Source organism: Emericellopsis atlantica, assembly GCF_019669845.1.
Source record: "Emericellopsis atlantica unplaced genomic scaffold F5Z01scaffold_8, whole genome shotgun sequence".
Lineage (NCBI taxonomy): Eukaryota > Fungi > Ascomycota > Sordariomycetes > Hypocreales > Bionectriaceae > Emericellopsis > Emericellopsis atlantica.
This window is the reverse complement of record NW_025764710.1, coordinates 531607-548764: the sequence shown is the minus strand read 5'-3', so window position 1 is coordinate 548764 and position 17158 is coordinate 531607. Positions and strand designations below refer to the sequence as shown.

Below are 17158 nucleotides of genomic sequence, written 5' to 3'. Positions count from 1 at the left end.
GCCGATTTACTCTCACACCGGGCATTTGCTCATCACACCGGGCATTTGTCCATCACACACCGGGCATTTGCTCCTGGCCGAGGCCAATCTCTCTCTCACACCAGGCGCAAGCCTATCTTCCTCTCACACCGGGCGGAAGCCCAAATGGTTGAAATTCCGTGGGTCAATGACCCAAAGGTCGTGTGGCAACTCCTCACGGAGTGGAGGTTCGACTCCTTCGACGATCATTGTATTTCATACCAATCTTGAGGAACAGTCCATGTCTATGCGGCTCCGAGTTCTTGACCGATATTGTAGGTGATGCTACTCCCGCGACATACACTGCAAAGAACCGGTCCAAACCGTGACACTCGGGGGTACGCGGGTGAGGACTCGTTTTCCCGACTGCCCAACGGATTTCATTAAGGATACGAGGTTTGGCGCGGGGACACACGCCGCGAAGATGATGATCATGACTTCACAGGAGCTGTTTGGCCCAGCTCGTCAAGAGAACCATGGAACTGGGTACGTTTATCATGATCGGTGACACCATAGTAATCTTGCTAGGCTCGGAACAATCTAGCCAGGTATAATACTCCAAACTGTCATGGAACATTGGCAATACTTTTCTGACGCCACCAACTCATGGACCGACCATGGACGCCGTTCCAAGAGGAAGTTGCGAGCCGCGTCGACACGGGGGACTGGGAAGACGCCGAGGAGAAATTCGAAGACGTGATCAACCTTCGTCAGACATCCAATACTTTGTCAAAAAGCTGAGTGAGTATGCTCTCGTATCCCAGTCCCTCTGCAACGCAGTCAGACTCAAGCACAATGGGTCGTGGGCGACCAACTTGGTGGGTGGGAAGGAACGACCGAAGGTGCCTGCCTGCCTGCCCGGCCCAACCAGACAGGGAAGGCGTTATGGCCCTGGCCCCTATTGGTCCTAACAAGATGTTATTGGGAGGGAGATATCACGCGAGAGACTACTAATTATTGTTCTTTATTATAGCCGAGAGGGGGCATCCCCCCTCTTGGACTATCATTATCACTCGTACTGAATTGATACACATTGGGCCCTCGGCGACTTTGGATGCCGCTAAATTCTAGCGGTACTACGACAATTGCCCGGTCGGTACATATACCTGGGCGTAACTTTAGTATTATCATACACCGGGCGGCTTTGTTCGCGATCCCATATCCTTCTTTCCCTCATTTTCTCCTCAGTTAGACCTAATTAAATTAATACCTCCCCTCTTTCATAAGATATGAAGCTGGTCGAGCTTTGACTCCCAAAGAATGAAGTTCCGTAATTTCACTCAGCTGCTACCTAAGAAGACCTGAACCTATAAGTTCCGCCTCGCTTGACATTGTAACGTCCCTAGCCACATATATGCACTAAACCCGAGTTTCTCGAAGAACTCCATGCCTTTAACTTCCTTAAGCCGTCTAAGATACAAGGAAAATAGTTGCCTTTGTTAATGCTCAGCGATCCTCCGCGCAGTGTGATTTCAGTCAGCCGGACAAGTCGACAGGGATAAATAATATAAGGACTGTTTCCGACTCCTTACTCGCCGCACTCGTCCAGCCTAAGTCAACCCACTACCACAACCCGCTGACTTTCGAGATTAATACCTCCCGCACTAACGGTTCGATTTACTTAAGAGTTCGTGAGCTTATACTTTAGAAAACAAAGATCGTACTTTTATTTACTAAGACTTAATTTACCTTAAATATAGCTATAAAAGTATTAAAGCTACTAAGAAAATTAATTCCTCTATTATTATAAAGAGAAAAATAAATAGTATAGAGAGTAGTTAGAGGTATTAAAAGAGCTTCAATAGAGTGCAAAAATAAGCCAAAAGTAATGAGAGCTGTGAGATTCGAACTCACGCGGGTTGCCCCACCAGGAAGATCTGTTAAGCTTGTAGAGGACGATCTGTCGCCTTCACCTTAACCTGGCGCCTTAACCGCTCGGCCAAACTCCCTAATTATTTGATATTCGTATTCTCCGTATCTTAAACTATATTTCTATTAATTTTCAGAAGAATTACTTGACTAACGCGGGAGTTATGAATTTTCTTAAGTTATTGGTCCCTTCGTGGTAGTGGGCGGTGCCGGCAAGTCCGACGCCTAAAAAAATTGCGAATGCTATATATTATGTAGCTAATATAATGCTATGGCTTAGTATTGAAGGTATTGTCCAGATATTATTCGAGTAAAAGCTAAGTATCTATTTTAATCCTAGCAATGTGCTAGCAAGTCTCAGCAATCAAGGCCGTAACGTTCGCCCACCTGTCCACACCGGGAACGCAAAGGTAGCTAACTGCTAAGTCATGACTATTCCCTTTGATTAAATATTAAGCATATGATTCGCATGGATATGGCTTCACCACAGTCGAGACGAGCAGTACGTACTATACGCAACCGAACAGTGTCGATAGCTCCCTCTAGACACACCATTAGATTTGCTTCGACAAGACGTCGCGAAGAGAGGCTGTATGGGTGTGGATTCCTGGTCACGCTTTATAAAGCACGAAACACTCAAGCTCAGCTTCGAATCAGAATACATGATGACAAATTCTCGCCCGGTCGTTCCTAAGCCACTCAGCCCTACCACCCCAGGTCAACCTTATTTCAGCCCAGACATACCGCTTGCGTTGGCTTCGGCAGGTGGGTGACCTTGACTGACCGCACCTGCCTTAACTTAAGGAAAACTATTACTGCGATTGAATTATAGATTACGGATACTCTACTCTGTGTATAGCTAGCTCTAATTAATGAAGGCGGTATTAGGCGTCGTTAACGACAAGGACGCACACCGAGATAGAATAAGAGATACCTATATCGCCCCGTAAAGCACACAAGCAAGGTGAGATTTTTAAAGCATTAATTAGGAGTTAGTTAATATAGTCGCAGTTAGTTAATATAGTCGCAAAACATACAGGATAATATCTTATTTAAGTAATAAGGGAATGTCTTTTTGTCTAACTAAATACTATAGCTCCCTTGATTTTTATAAAGACTAAGAAAATAGAAAGTAATATCCGATACTTACTTAGCGTGATTATTATATCGTCCGGAATACTAACATTAACTAGATTATACGTAGCTACTATATATACTATATATACTATATATAAAAGCTCGAATAAGTAATCCTAGTTACTTTAAATTTATATAGTAATAGAAGATATATATACACTAGTTAACTATATAATTCGCCTTACAGGCCTTAGGATTATAAGTCAGGCTCCGGGGCACTGCTATCTAGAACACGGTGGGTGGGACTATGATATTATTCCAAGTAGTAATATTATGCTATCTTGAATCCAGTATGTCTTCTCTATCTGTTCCTATAACAGATGGAATTTCATGTCTATACACTCCTCAAGCTCCCAGACGACGCACTTCTTCGCGCTGAGAGTAAAACACAAGGATCTATAGTAGTTAGGATAGACGATGCTCTCAGACAGTAGTGATTGTCGTGGCCGAGGCATAAAACGTTGCGGTGAAGCTGTCAGTTAATTAAAGAGAGTGAATGCCAGCTATACTTATATTCACCTTTAGAAGGTGCTTCACAGTGGGCCAACGTCGTAGAATATTCATGCATTCCATCGACCCTTTCAAACGACAATGCTCTCTGTACCTGGACACGACAGCCCTGTGTATTGCGAGCACTATGGCGTCTCTAGACGCAATCCTTGGAGCAACATGCCGCGTATATGAGAGGTGCCATGTGCTAAAGAGCTGTCAATGGAGGCCGCTGGTCTTTCTTATCACCTATCCAGGAGGCCCAGTCCCCGGGCGACAGCTCGGAGACGCCGACGCATCCTCCTCGCTCCTCCGCGGCTCCAGGATCGGTTCGTCCTCTCACCTTACAGTCGATTCTAGATAACTATCCTCCGGCGACTCGTCTGGCGGCCCACTATGTTGACTGGAGGACGGGCCGTGGCCTGGACGCCAGTCTAAACATTGAAGCACGAGATACACGAGCGCGCCGGGCTGCCGAGTCATGAGAACGCCGCGACAAAGAGAACCGAAGGGCCTTCCGAGTCATACGCGACACCAGCATTCGACAGCGACTCTCGAATAAGGCACGACGTCAAGTCATGACGGCTCTCGTCGCACCAGTCACCACCAACTCTCGCGCCCGTTGCCCACTTCTCCATTGGGTCTTCATCCTTTCCATTCACAAGGGCCACGCCTGGAGGCGCGGCCTCTCGTAACATGCACCACGGCGTCGCACCACCACCGTCGCAGGTGGTCAATGCTGCTCCTGTCGCCGATGCACCAGAGGAAAATGAGCAAGGCGAGGATGTGATCAAGGATGCCTTGGTTTATGGTTTATTGCAGTAGATATGCAGGCTCGATACGTTTTTGATGATCTCGAAACGTCACGCTCCATGTTCCTTGGAACAGTCCATCACATTAGAGTCCTGTTCCCATATTCGAGTTTATCTACCCCGTCCCCCTGCGGTCCACCCACCGTCAAAAATTCGAGGGCCAGTTCAGAGACAGAGGGACGATTCGAGATAATAGAGTATAGAGCGATCGGGCATAGCGTGTGTGTCTCTGGATTTTGACAATGTCGCCACAATGTCTGGCAGGTGACAAGCTTCGGATACGACATCCAACAGTCCGCTGACGCGACCCATGGCTGGAGTAACGTGATCATTGTCGTGGCGGTCCTTCATGTAACGGGGAAGTAAGAGAAGGAATCGATTCGCTCTTAAAATCGTGGCCAACAAGAATGAATAGCAGCGGGGTTGGCAGTGTAGGGCAATTGTTTGCGTCGGATACAATGCATCGAACCGGTCGCAGCGGAACTGCAGATTCATGTCGAAAAATGAAGAATACAATTCGTACTGCACGCATCAGTCGTACTCATTACCGTCGAGACTAAGAAGCTGCTATTTTATGGGATCCTATCCTTCTGACATGCCGAGTTGGTCAAGCTGATAGGCGGGACTTTTCTCCTAAATTACAATGATGTTAATTTACATATTGTAATGTGTCTCGTCCTACCCGTGCAGTTGAGCGGTGGCTGAATTTGGTCGTTTCAAGATTGTTGTTCGAAGACGTGTTGCGCAGCGTAATCGGGCTTGGGTTTCGTCAGTCGGTCCATTTTATTTGAAGGCAGGTCCCTACTCCCGAGAATCAGTTGTGTCTACAGCTTCACTCGTCAGTAGAAGGCGCCATGTTTTTTTCAGTGTTGCGCGATTATCGCCGAGGTATTGAGTATAGGCGTGCAGGGAAAGACAGGTGTTGTTTAATTAAGTTCAATCGTCACATAGTGACTCTGGCCAGTACAGTAACTAACGACGTGCATATCCAGCACGCACGCATGTAGAAAGGCGATTCCCTCCTTAACACAATGCGGCACTCACTATGTCACAAGCTCATGGCGATAGAAAGGAGCCGTCGATCCTGCTCCTGACATTGCTTCTGAGTAACAATCCAGCTAGTTAAGAGAAATCAGGAAGTCTTAGCGGAACCACTAACCCTATGCCCTGCTCCTCTAGACTATTTCATTAGTGAAGAAAGGATATGAAATCTTTAATATAGTATTTCTGTGAGCGGATTGGGTTCGTGTCCCTTTATATAGGTAATTGGGAAACTTTTCATATTATTATCGTCACATATAAAGCAACACTTCGTTTACAGTTTCGAGACTATAATAGGTATGCAGGATAGAGCAGAATACTATGATAATAAAAGCCGACTGCACCCACGGGTTTCTTAAGAGCGAAACCCACATGTCTTTCCATGTACTAATACCCGGCTTCTGCCCGCAAGATAAATCTATTACTTAACTACTTACCATGGATATACATAGCATAAAGTCGTTGCGCCAGGCTTGTTAACCTAAGTAATACAGTGAGTCGGCGATTCCAAATAAAAGAGGCGCCTAGTTACCTAATTCGACGTCTGCCGGCGTCTTTAATTGGCTGAGAGCTTGTCGCGTGGTTCGGCAAGGCGACCAATCCTGTCTCGTTAAAGGGCGGGGCGTCATTGTGATTGGCTGAAATATGTTTGTATGTGTCATGTCTGCCGCTGTGCGGGGCAGTCCAAAATTTTCAAGACCACACACCCACATTAACCCACTATCTTTGAAATTACACAGCTCCCGCATTTCTGGTTCGATTTGGTTGAAACTTAGTGGACCTATAGATTCAAATACAGAGATTCCGAATATCAAATAATTAGGGAGTTTGGCCGAGCGGTTAAGGCGCCAGGTTAAGGTGAAGGCGAGAGATCGTCCTCTACAAGCTTAACATATCTTCCTGGTGGGGCAACCCGCGTGAGTTCGAATCTCACAGCTCTCAGTGTTTTTTGCTCTTAGGCGGACCTTAGTCTATCTAGCTTTAAGATTTTTGCTTCCTAGAAAGTGTCGTGTATAATCTAAGCTATATTAATTAAGTATAGTGATCTTTGCTTAGAATTACTGCCCTCCCGGTAATATTATCTCTTGGGTATAATGTATTAATAAGTTAGATTAAAATAAGTGCTTTACTACTATCGAAACATTATTTACTCTTCTTTTAAGGGAGCCTGGCCGGGAGCTAAAGCTAGAGAGTGGCGAGTTGTTGCGCTGGCTTGTGGAGGTTTGAGCTGCGCAATGTTAGGCATGTTAACCTCCTAGCAGGCTTAGTATATTAATATAACGCAGGCACTGATTGAGTATTCCGGAAATGATCCGCGAGATGCCGACACAAGAAAGATAACGGCAAAAGAGGCCCCTGGCGCTGGTGTGTCTACTGAGGCCAGTACGGCTTGTTCTGCTCAATCTATTGCTATTGTGTAGCTGTAGCCTCCATGTCCCGAGAATCTGCAATTCATCCGCGTTAAAAAGAAAAGAAAAAAATACACCAGGCTAAATGGCTACTGGCCAGCCCTGCCTTAACTTTTCTGAAAGCAAGTCCGTCTGTCCATGCGAAAACTCCAGAACCCCTCCTCGCTCCTTCCGAAAATGCCTTCCGCCAAAGAACGAAACTGTAAACGCCAATCAAGCATGCAATCAGGAGAACTATCAATGTGTCAGTCAATGTCAGTGTGGCCATGGTGCGTGTCTTACCTTCCACCGCTTGCCGCAGTTCATACACTCGCAGAACGTTGTCATCGGCTCATCAGCACTGCGCGTCTGCGCTTGCGAGTAGCTGACCATCTTCTTCTTACAACGTCCGCACTCCAAGCTGTCGCTGATGGACTTCTTGGCCATCGGCACCTGCGCCTTCTTCATATTCTCCTTCTCAAACTCATCGTCCTCGCGGCGGCGGTCCTCGCTCTTGAGCTCCTCCTCGGACATCTTGACAAACTTCTCCGGCGAGACCTTGCCCTGGAGCACGCTGACACCAAGCTCCGGGTTCGACTTGTTTTTGAGGTTTGTGAACAGCGATTTGACCTTCTTCTTGTAGTCGGGCGTCTCGCCCTTGAACTCGGTATGCGCTGCGTGCTCCACAGCCACGGCCTTGGCCAGAACGTCGGCGGGTGTCTCGAGCGACCGATAAGCAAGTCCGTTGTAGAGCAGTCCGATGCATTGATTCCGGCCCTTTGACGCAGTTCGATTCAGATCCACGCCGTCCACGTCGAACTTTCGCTTCTCGGGGTCGCCTTCGTACTTCTTGCCGTTGCTCGAGGCCGCTGCGCTCGGCGCCGGGGTCGTCGAGATCGCGGGAGATGACGCTGGTGCTGGCGAAGCCATCTTGGATGCACCCTTATTCTTCTTTTCTTGCTCGACGAGCTTCTTCCACTTGCCGACGAGTTCGGCGGCGGCGGCAGCAATCTCCTTGTTCTTGCTGGAACGAAGCTTGCCCACCAACACACCTGCGCGCGTAGCCTATATCCGTCTCTGTATCAGCCTGCATGTTTTCCCTTTGTCACCGCCGCTTGGGTCGCACAGCGGCCCCACTCTGCGCGTGGACTCACCCTCAACATATCTTCTGTAGGTGACGCATCCCTCTTCAGCGTTTCCAGCAGGCGCAGCGCATTCTCTGGGGGTTCGTTGGCCCCCATGCATTTCGTGAGCGCCTTGACGTTGGCGTCGAGTTCGCGCTGGTCCATCATGCTGGGCGCTCGTGCGTCGCTGCGGCGTGCTGTACGGCGCTTGTTCTCGATACGGGAAGGTCGCGTAGATGCAAGAATCTGCAGAACAAGCGAGCGACAAACAAAGCGAGCGCAGCGATAGTGTAAATGCGCCTTGGAGTGTCGAAACGGCGGGCGCGCAATGCAGATCACAAAGGTTGTCGTGTTGAAAAGCGTACCTTATACGGGCACTTGGCACGTGAGGGTTGATTAGCCGAAGTTGATCCTCCGAGTCTTGAGCTAAGGTAACTTTAACACGGTGACAAATCTTCCCGTCGCATTGGAGCAATCACGACAGCACATTAGCAGTTTTGTAATGCCAGGCTTTCCTGCAAGGTCATGATACTCCTTCAATTGAAACAACTAAGATTGTACCGGCCAAAACGCCCTCCCTTCCTTTAGAAGCGCCACGCAACACCTCGACAGTCTCCATGCCTCCTCCACCTTTTTCACCTTGACACGTGGAGTCTCACAATTGATAGCAGTGTTCTCCGGCCACTGTCTGCACTCTGCTAGACATTTTTTACCTGGTCTTGGTGCTCTCGTGGTCCTTCTGCAACGCAGCGTACTTATCGCTGAGTTCGTCGTAGCTCTTGTGCAGCTGCTCGCTCTGCTTCTTGAGAGTCTGCAGGTCCTGGTCCTTCTTCTCGAGCTTCTCCTTCAAGCCAGCCAATTCACCGGGCTTGCCGGCCACAGCGAGCTTCTCGCTCTGCTTGGTGTCCTTGTTGGTACCCTCGTAGGACTTGAGGCGGTCCTCAAGACGCATGACCTCGATGATCATGACGTAGGTGCGGTTGAGGATGAGCGACAGGAACAGGGTGAAACCGCAGAGGTACATGTTGCGCTGAGAGTAGAACTTGCGTGCCTGCACTTCGAGACGCTCGTGGCCCATGACGCCAGCGGCACTGTCGGTGTTAGTCTTGCCATGGCCAGACAACCCATGCCGAGAGAGTACGTACGATCCCTTGTGGGCCTGCTCCGAGGCAGCCATGAGTTCAATCTGAACGCGGTAGACGCGGTTCACACTGTCAATGAACAGAATGAGGATGAAGACGAAGGTAATCTTCATCCAGTACTGTATTTTTGCCACGACTGGGTTCTCGGAAATGAAGCTGCACAGGGTCAGTCGCGTGTTCACCACGTTCCGAGCGCTCCCAAGCAACGTACGTAAAGATCTTGCGCTTGACGCCAAAGGGGAGAGGAACGATCAAGAGCATGAAAAGCGTCATCTCCAGGACAAGGAGGACGAAGACCTTTGGGTTCAGTCAGTAGGCGGTTCGTCGACCGGCACAACAGCTGGGCAGCGTACGAGAGTGTAGTAGAGCGTCATCTTGACGGCGGGGCAGCTATCGCGAGCTGCTGGTTGTGGGCGGTATGAGGTGTTTTGCAGGAAGTCGGGAGGTCGACAAGTTTGATCGGCAAGAAGTGGGAGAGGGAACAGAGCGTGTACGTTAGAAGCTGCACCTCGATCGGTTTTGTAAGAGTGAAGTCAAGCTTGCGACGTGTGCACTCGAGACAAGTTGTAGCTAAGCTACCCTTGGACAATACGTCATCTGCCCGGGCTAGGAAACAGGTGGGGCGATTGGAGGGGCTGGTGAGTTGTGGCTGATGACGACGCCGGAGATGAAGTCCGGAAGGGGTGAGCTTTGCATTCCTCACCATTCGAAACTACCGTACTCACTCGACAATCTATAACACTCATAGGCTGTAATTTTTACTCGGTATTGGCACCACTCCTAAGAGGATTATTGTCTAGCCAGACACAGCCCTAGCGACTTTGTCGAGTGAGTACGGCCCCGTATTACTCTTTAGACCATATCATGTCGTGCCAAGTGAACTTCTTTCTATTGGAGCGAGATATCGAAACAGATTCCATACCACGTCGTCTATGAAGCTTTTGAACGACGGTTGTTGCCCCTACCCCTGCCCTTATTAAGAATTGGTGGCATCGGAAAGCCCTTCATCCGCCGTGTCTCGGGCTCAGCCCTTGACTAGCAGGGCCGTCTTCAATGTACGAGACTATGAAAAGATCCAGTTAGTGAACGTGAACTCATGGGGAAGGATGTGGAGCACAATCGTGATCAACTGGCTTCCAAGATGCCTAATCAGCGATGTGAGTATTAGATGTTGACGTACCAGTATCAGGATTGGGGAAGCAGGTTGGAGAGTTGCCGAGAGATGATTTGGATCGGTAAAAGCGTCGAATGGAGGTCTGCTCAAGCATCCGAAGGTGAGATGAGAGTGAGAGTGAGTCAAATCGGTGTGGGTACCAACATGTACAAGACTTGGTGGGCGCGCTGGTAGTCGAGATGTGAGAAGAAGATAAAAGGACAAGGAGATGGTCGAGCAATGTATAATAACAGAAGAATCTTCGAGGATTGATTGACCATGCTTCTTTCCTGAGGTAGGTACCTTACCTCGGAAATGTAGCACGGCTTCCTCGTCCAGCGTGACCTCCTTCCTGTCTTGTGATGAAAGAAGGAACTGTCAGGTGCCGACAGACGAGAGAAGGACCCGTAGTTTACCAAACCTGGTAGTATCAAAGCGATGAGAATCTGAGTACAGTGGCAGAAACTATCCATTCGTTCTGAGACAGATAAGGACACAGGAACGATGTGTTGGCTGGGTCATGGCGAGGACCATTTGACCTGGTGGCATGTGATTCCTTACGAAGTTGCAGCAGTCATCTCCTCTAACCATATATTATTAGAGTGTCACTCTTGAGAATCAGACAATGCAAGTACGGGTACTGCTTCCCATCCGCATCAGCACCCTGCAGCTACCAAGGTAATGCAAGGCTGGGCACCTTCTGTGCGTGTAACCATATGCCACTCGCGTCATCGCAATCAACATTCGAGCCATGGGTAGTAGATACTTCCTAACATGCCAAGTGCAAGTCAATCCAACCCTGGTGTCACTATCTCTCCGTTGAAAAGTCGGCACTGCAGTTGCGGTGCATCGCCTTGCAACGGAAAGCGCATGTCGCAAACGCCATCTTCCATAACGTCCTCCCTGGTCATCGATCCCTCTGGAGCATTGTATTTCATTTTAAGGGCGGTTCAAAGAATATTCTAACTGCAGGACCTGCCTTCCTATATCACACTCCCGGAAATCTCGATTGGATCATGACAAAATTGTGTGTTATGTACCATACTCTTGCCTTATTACCAATATTATTGAAGCCCGAGCACTCAATACATCAGAACACTTCTGTCCGCCATGGCTCCAAACGTGATGACAGCTGGGCAAACACATTGTTTTATCGGGTTATCTGGTATATTCGAAAACATTTTCCGATGAGCCGGCTTGCATGAAACTGAATACTCAGTGAACATCTTTGAGCTTTGGGCACGGTGACCAAAGAATCTATTATCGATTTACACCAATGTCTTAAACTATTAAATCAATCGCTGAAATTAGTATTGATTCAATCACACCTAGTTGCTCCCTGAGTGATTCGGCGTCAGTCCAAAGATCCCATCCTCGATTGCGCTAGGCTTGATCGGGAAGTATGTTAGCCCTACCTCCTGAATTCTCTGTGACACAACTGTACATGGGATAATACTTTACCTTTAAGGAAACGTTCACACACGTGATAGCACGTGAAATTTAGGGCAAGTAGTCCGTATGGATGAGTCCACATCGCTTAAATGTTGGTGAGGGGAAGAACCACTCGGCTGCAATCCTGAATCTTGCATCTATCTACACTTTTCACAACCCCATAATCACATCACCATCATGACTTCAATGGGATTCCCCTTCAAGCTGGACGTGCAGTGGCAAGTGCTCCAAAATATGTCACCCGAGCATGTCATCAATCATCCCTGGATCAAAGCACAGTTCATCGATCGCGAGAACCTCGACATTCGAGGCATGGATCAAGAGACGTCCCGTGTATGGCTGTACGTCAACTAGTGTTTGGCCGTGAGTAACAGTTATCTTACAACAAATTGGCAATGTTGACCATTTGATACAGGTTGTCAATCACCCTGACCATCTTTTTGATCTTCGTACTTCGCGAGAAGGATCGAAGAACCAGCGCGCGGCTCCCGAGTCGGCGCTGGTCTCAACCAAACCTGTGGTGGATGCGATCGTCCCCAAACCTGGCCCCCCAAAGCCGGCTGGAGGACTGTCCATGTCTCACCACGCTGTCCTCAATGCACAGGGCTCGTCATCATCACCTCGTCCTAACCTGCCTATCAAGCCGGTTCTGCCTGCGCGCCCTCGCTCACCCGACCCTCTGACCAAGCTGGCCGACGTGCCGAACGAGGAGCTGCCTCAAGATGTCGATGAACTACCGGAGTTTCGTGCGGACTTTTTCAAACACTGGTACAAGGAGGTTCTCTCGGGTCTTCCATCGGAGTATCACATCCGAGATGTCAGTCGTCGCGTAAGTATTTCCTTTGCCTTTCACCTCTATTCATACGCTCACATAACAGGCACGTCCCGGCAAGATCCCTCAACATGCGTTGAATGCTCGGCCGACCGATCACTACACGGAACAATTCCGCTTGTTCCCATTGAGCTACAACGAAGCCTGCTCTCCGACATTGGGTGGCATGCTTCCAACGAAATGGAGAGCTGGTTGGACGACGAAGGACCTCCAAACCCTCCCGCGTGCAGACTTCTACTGGATCGACCTCCCACTCTACAACCCGGAATGGCGCGAAAAATGCCCTCTCGCCTGGATTCTCCTCGAAGAGTGGCTCGACTTCAACATCCGCGTTCGCGAATTTTTGCCATACAACTGAGTGGCAACGCGGTGTGATATGCAGCACAGCTCCCGGGCTGGGCGGCATCATCAAGGGGAGGGGGGGAAGGGGGAGGGAAGGAGTGTTTGCTGAGATGGATACATGCCCACTGATGAGACTCGGATTCAAGCTACGTAGTGGACAGACCATCATCACGTAAATGATAAGATGCATGCTTGCTCAATTTTTATTCCTCCCCATTCGGAACTACCTTACCGTATTACATGTACAATCCAACCCCCGTGAGTTTGTTAAAAGAGTGCATAGGCTGCGCCAGCAAGGGCTTAAGAACGAATGAAGATAGACTGTTTATTATTGACTGTTGCTAGTGCGGAAATGTTGGCGCACGTTGATAACGATCGAATGGTGCTGGGGCCCGTGTATCTGCTGAGAAACTACGCGATCGCGGGTAAGTCTCTTTTATACAAACATTCGAGGGGTGAACTATACTCTATAGACTATATCATGTCGTGCCAAGTGACCTTCTTTATATTAGAGCGAGATACCGTAATAGATATCCATATCACATTGTCTATGAAGCTTTCGAACGTCGGTTATTGCCCCTACCCCTGCCCTTGGCATTTGTCTTTCGCTTCAAAGTCGGCTCCTCGGTCTCCCCGCCGTTGTCGCCCTCATCTACGACTGCATCTGTATCCGCAGTCCTCTTGCGTTTGGCAGTCTCGGTGCCAGATGCAGAGTCAGCCCCGCCTGCCAGGTTCGATCGCAGTCTGTCAACCGCGGCCAGCATGCGTCGACTGCCCTGGGCCCTTTGACGAGGCGCGAACGCTTCCTTCGCACCAGTGCCCACGCCCCCGAAAAAGAACCTGGTGATGTTGGCTTGTGTTCCTTCGACGCCTCGCTTGTTCATGTCCTTGATAACGGGCACGAGGACCTCATCAGTGCGCTCCTTGCTCCATCCAATCGTGGCCATGAGAAACTGCCGAAGCCCTTCGAGGTCCGGAACTCCCCATTGGAATGGCTCCGTGTTGTCATCGACTTCAGGGTACAGATACGCATCGTAGACTGCCGAGCTCGGGAACCCTGAGGGCAGGAAGAGCTTGGTGCCCTGGGACTTGCGAAACTTCTTCCGAAAGGTAGACGATGCATCCGCCTCCTTTGGTCGCTCCTGGGACTGGACCGACATCCACCATTCTCGAAAGTGGTCAAGCCCGGATTTGCCAGGGAACTCGGACAAGATCTCGACAGCTGTCACAGGGCCGACGCCGGGCAAACCCTCCGTGTAATCCGAGCCAAGGAGCTGGGCAAGCGAGATGAGTTGCTCACGGGACAGCGAAAGCTCCTTTTCAAGGTCACCGGCAAGGTAGCATTCGACAAATTTGTTCGTGTTGAACATGTTCTTGTAGACGCGGGTGCCCCCAAACAGGAAGATGTCAGAGTCATCCGTAACTATGCCATCGACGAGACCGAGGTTGACAAGTGATGCGCATTGGGCTTCGGCTTCCATGGGCGCTGTGATGTATGGTATACCAAACAACCGCAGCAGCGCCTGGCATTCCGTGACCATGACTTGTGTGACCTCATCCGCGTCACGACGATCCTTCTTCTGCTGGTTGCGCAGTTGCCGCAGCTCCTTTTCGTAGTCGTCCTTGTTTTGTTGTGCCGACTTATTGTTCAGTTCGCTGGCGAACCGGGCGTGCTCGTCTGCTTCGTCTGCCAGCTGTGCTAGGAGCTCCTCGTCCTCCGGGTCGCTGAACTCGTCATATTCGACATCTGCAAAGAGGTCGTCGTCGTCGTCTGCGGCCGTCGGGGCAGCTGGCGTAGGTTCGGGCGGTGGCGCTGGGTCATCAGCCGGTAGGTTCACGGGGGCATTGCTTTCGAGGACCAGTGTTGAAGCAGGTGCAACATCTTCGAACGTGGGTTCGGGTGAGCCCTGCACGCTACTGTCGTCTGCTTTGGCCGGCGGAGCCTCGACATGCTCAAACTCAGGTTCGGGTGAATCAGAAGATTGGCGCACTGGTAGCGCTTCGCCATGTTGGACTTCCTCGTTCATCAACTGCTGGGGTCCCGAGGCATCTTCCGCGGGCAGTGTCCCTTGCTTGGCTGGAGCTTCTTTGGGTTTGGGAGATGGCGGCTGCTCAAGGATCTGCACATCATCACCGCCATCCGACGATGAGTCAATCTCTATAGGGGCTTCGCGCATTCTCCGGCTTCGCAACCTCTCCTCCTCGTCAGCTTCGGCACGGTCTTCAGCATTCATGTTTCTGTCCAAGCCTTGTTGCTTTTTGAGATTTTCCCGAATATCGGATTCATCCGCGAGCCAGGGCGGCAAAGGCGCTGGTGCATTCTCATCGTCCTTCTCGAAGCCCCCAGCCATGTCATCTTCATCAACCGTAGTGTGCTCTTGAGCCTCCGAGCGGGCGCGATCTTTGACATCCTCCGTACTCGAGTCTTTGCGATCAGTTGCCGGCTTGCTTCGCGCGAACACGGATGACCGCCAGTCGAGCTTTGGAAAAGGCAACGGCCCGTCAAAGGGGTTCTTCTTGCTCGCGACCACTGGAGTTGGTTGCTGCTTGCGCTTCAAACGTGACTTGGCTAGCACAGCTTGGACATCGTCCTCATCACTGTCGCTTTCGTCGTCGTCGTCGTCAGCAGCGACTGGTTTTTGCGGGGCCTCCTCCCTTTGCTTGGATGTTGTCACTGCAGCACTCGCCCTGTTGTTGACAATGCGCGCGATCACAGATCCTCCGCTTCCTCCAATTGGCCTGGCAATCTCGGCTGATCGTTGATTCCAAACTGGCGCATGCTCTTCTTCCTGCTGCTCCACAGGCTCGAGTCCATCAGCATATGTGGTGTGCCCATGCTGGTTCTCAAGGGACATGGCGATGGCTTTAGAAATGTCGTCCTCCTCCTCGGGGTGCAGTGGCTCGATGGGCTTATCATCCAAGAGCTTTTGTGTCTCGCCGGTGTTGCCACCCACGAACAGGGAGTCCTCCCCTTCGCCAGCCGGCTCGTCGTTGTGAGCATTGCGCTGAACAGTCGACGCCTTGGGTAAACGATTGATACCCTCGATTGGTACGTCTTCAAAGTCATCATCGTCTTCCTCTTCCTCCTCTGCATCCTTCGAGGCAAACTGGATCTGGATAGCGTCGACATCGATGGGCTTGTGCTCCTCACCAACGTCCTTCTCTTTACTGACCACGCCCAGAGCCCAGCCACCTTCAGCGCCCTCGTTCTTGACAAGAATATATTCGCGGTCCTTGTCACCCGCAATGCGACCATTGTGCCCGAGCGTGAGATCGAGACCCGTCATGCCGGATTCACGCATCAGTCGCTGTGTCAGGTTGTTTCTCTCCTGGACACGTTCGATCTGGAAGCGCGAGAATGCCATGCGGTCCGGGAACATTTCATCAAGCTGCTCCTTGCTCAGACCTAAACGAAGTCGACTTCGCAGCCTGGCAGCGTTGAGGATGTTGTACCTGTCCGGTGGTGGCAGACTCTTGAAGAAGTCGCCGTCAAAATCAATCTTGCTGAAATCGTACAAATTCACATCTTCGCCGTTGTTGAACTGTCGCGCATACTCCTCCAGCTCTTCCACGCTCATGATTCGAGGGTCTTCGGGTCGCCCCATGTTGGCTATGCTTCGGTCGAGCTCGGGCAGATGGTATTGATCTTTCTTGTGGAATTTCCGGGACTGCTGTCTTTCCGCCTGCGACATGCCCAGCTCGCCTGCGTACACAACATTGTTCATGTCGGGGAGTTCCTCCTCCTGCTGCGCTGCGTCTTCCCTGGCGGTCGCTTCTTCTGCTTTTTCCCTCTTGCGCTTCTCTGCGTCCTCCACGGCAGCCCTCTGCATCTGTACGGCCAGCAGCTTCCCAGCGGTCTTGACGGCATCATCTCTTCGACCCTCCCGCCTGCGGGTTCGCGCCTGGATCGTCGCCCTTTTCAGAGCTGGAGCACCGCCATCGAAGACGAAGACGGGAAGTATGCCAAACCACAGCAGCTTGCAGATGCGTCGGAAGAAGCCCACGACATGTGAGTTGCGGAGAGCGTTGCCCTCCTTGTCGCGCACAGCTTTCAGGAACTGGTAGATCCAAATTGACGCATCAACCGCGAGCCGCTTTCTGTTGAGAGTGGCAAGATTGGTCGGGCGCGCACAGGGCTGCACGACTGTCCAGAGGCCGTTGACACCCATGATGCGCCGTTAGCGTTGCGACAAGGCACAGCATGTGGAGGAGATGGCGCGGCGTCTGCGCGGACTCTCGGCCGTGGAATTAGGTTTCTAGTCGTGGATGTTTCATGGCCTCAGTTTATCGAGATGGAAAGGTGGAATAGAGTGCGACTGCGATGGTTCACGTTGGTTGACGTGCACGAAGCTTCACGGT

The 17158-nt window shown here is 50.6% G+C and overlaps 4 protein-coding genes and 2 non-coding genes across 6 annotated transcripts; 2 read left to right on the top strand and 4 right to left on the bottom strand.

Annotated features, from left to right (window-relative positions):
• Nucleotides 1-1847: 1847 nt before the first annotated feature.
• On the bottom strand, nt 1848-1967 carry F5Z01DRAFT_t37. The gene has a single exon. It is a non-coding gene; the product is annotated as a tRNA-Leu (tRNA).
• A 4221-nt stretch (nt 1968-6188) lies between these two features.
• Nucleotides 6189-6308, top strand: F5Z01DRAFT_t38. Its single transcript has one exon. It is a non-coding gene; the product is annotated as a tRNA-Leu (tRNA).
• A 386-nt stretch (nt 6309-6694) lies between these two features.
• On the bottom strand, nt 6695-8316 carry F5Z01DRAFT_535426 (transcription factor S-II, central domain-containing protein). Its single transcript, XM_046260485.1, has 3 exons — nt 7909-8316; nt 7058-7819; nt 6695-7009 (listed from the first exon to the last, which is right to left on the bottom strand). The coding sequence occupies exons 1-3, from the start codon at nt 8044-8046 to the stop codon at nt 7001-7003; spliced, it is 909 nt and encodes a 302-aa protein (XP_046119962.1). The 5' UTR covers nt 8047-8316; the 3' UTR covers nt 6695-7000.
• A 271-nt stretch (nt 8317-8587) lies between these two features.
• F5Z01DRAFT_672678 (B-cell receptor-associated protein 31-like-domain-containing protein) lies at nt 8588-9394 on the bottom strand (the record flags this gene model as incomplete). The annotated part of the gene is made up of 4 exons (XM_046264841.1): nt 8588-8969; nt 9024-9176; nt 9232-9317; nt 9374-9394. The coding sequence occupies 4 exons, from the start codon at nt 9392-9394 to the stop codon at nt 8588-8590; spliced, it is 642 nt and encodes a 213-aa protein (XP_046119961.1).
• A 2408-nt stretch (nt 9395-11802) lies between these two features.
• Nucleotides 11803-13112, top strand: F5Z01DRAFT_698843 (uncharacterized protein; the record flags this gene model as incomplete). The annotated part of the gene is made up of 4 exons (XM_046266367.1): nt 11803-11958; nt 11980-11988; nt 12041-12454; nt 12504-13112. The coding sequence occupies 4 exons, from the start codon at nt 11803-11805 to the stop codon at nt 12813-12815; spliced, it is 891 nt and encodes a 296-aa protein (XP_046119960.1). The 3' UTR covers nt 12816-13112.
• Nucleotides 12884-17149, bottom strand: F5Z01DRAFT_535421 (uncharacterized protein). The gene is made up of 2 exons (XM_046260484.1): nt 13266-17149; nt 12884-13210 (listed from the first exon to the last, which is right to left on the bottom strand). The coding sequence occupies exon 1, from the start codon at nt 16966-16968 to the stop codon at nt 13348-13350; it is 3621 nt and encodes a 1206-aa protein (XP_046119959.1). The 5' UTR covers nt 16969-17149; the 3' UTR covers nt 12884-13210; nt 13266-13347.
• Between the last annotated feature and the right edge of the window lie 9 nt (nt 17150-17158).

Bases quoted from the DNA above. Each gene is read 5' to 3' on its own strand.
- F5Z01DRAFT_535426 (XM_046260485.1), bottom strand. From the start codon at position 8,046: ATGATGGACCAGCGCGAACTCGACGCCAACGTCAAGGCGCTCACGAAA. The intron at 7,820-7,908 runs GTGAGTCCACGC...AGACGGATATAG, and splicing joins CTACAGAAGATATGTTGAGG to GCTACGCGCGCAGGTGTGTT.
- F5Z01DRAFT_535421 (XM_046260484.1), bottom strand. From the start codon at position 16,968: ATGGGTGTCAACGGCCTCTGGACAGTCGTGCAGCCCTGTGCGCGCCCG.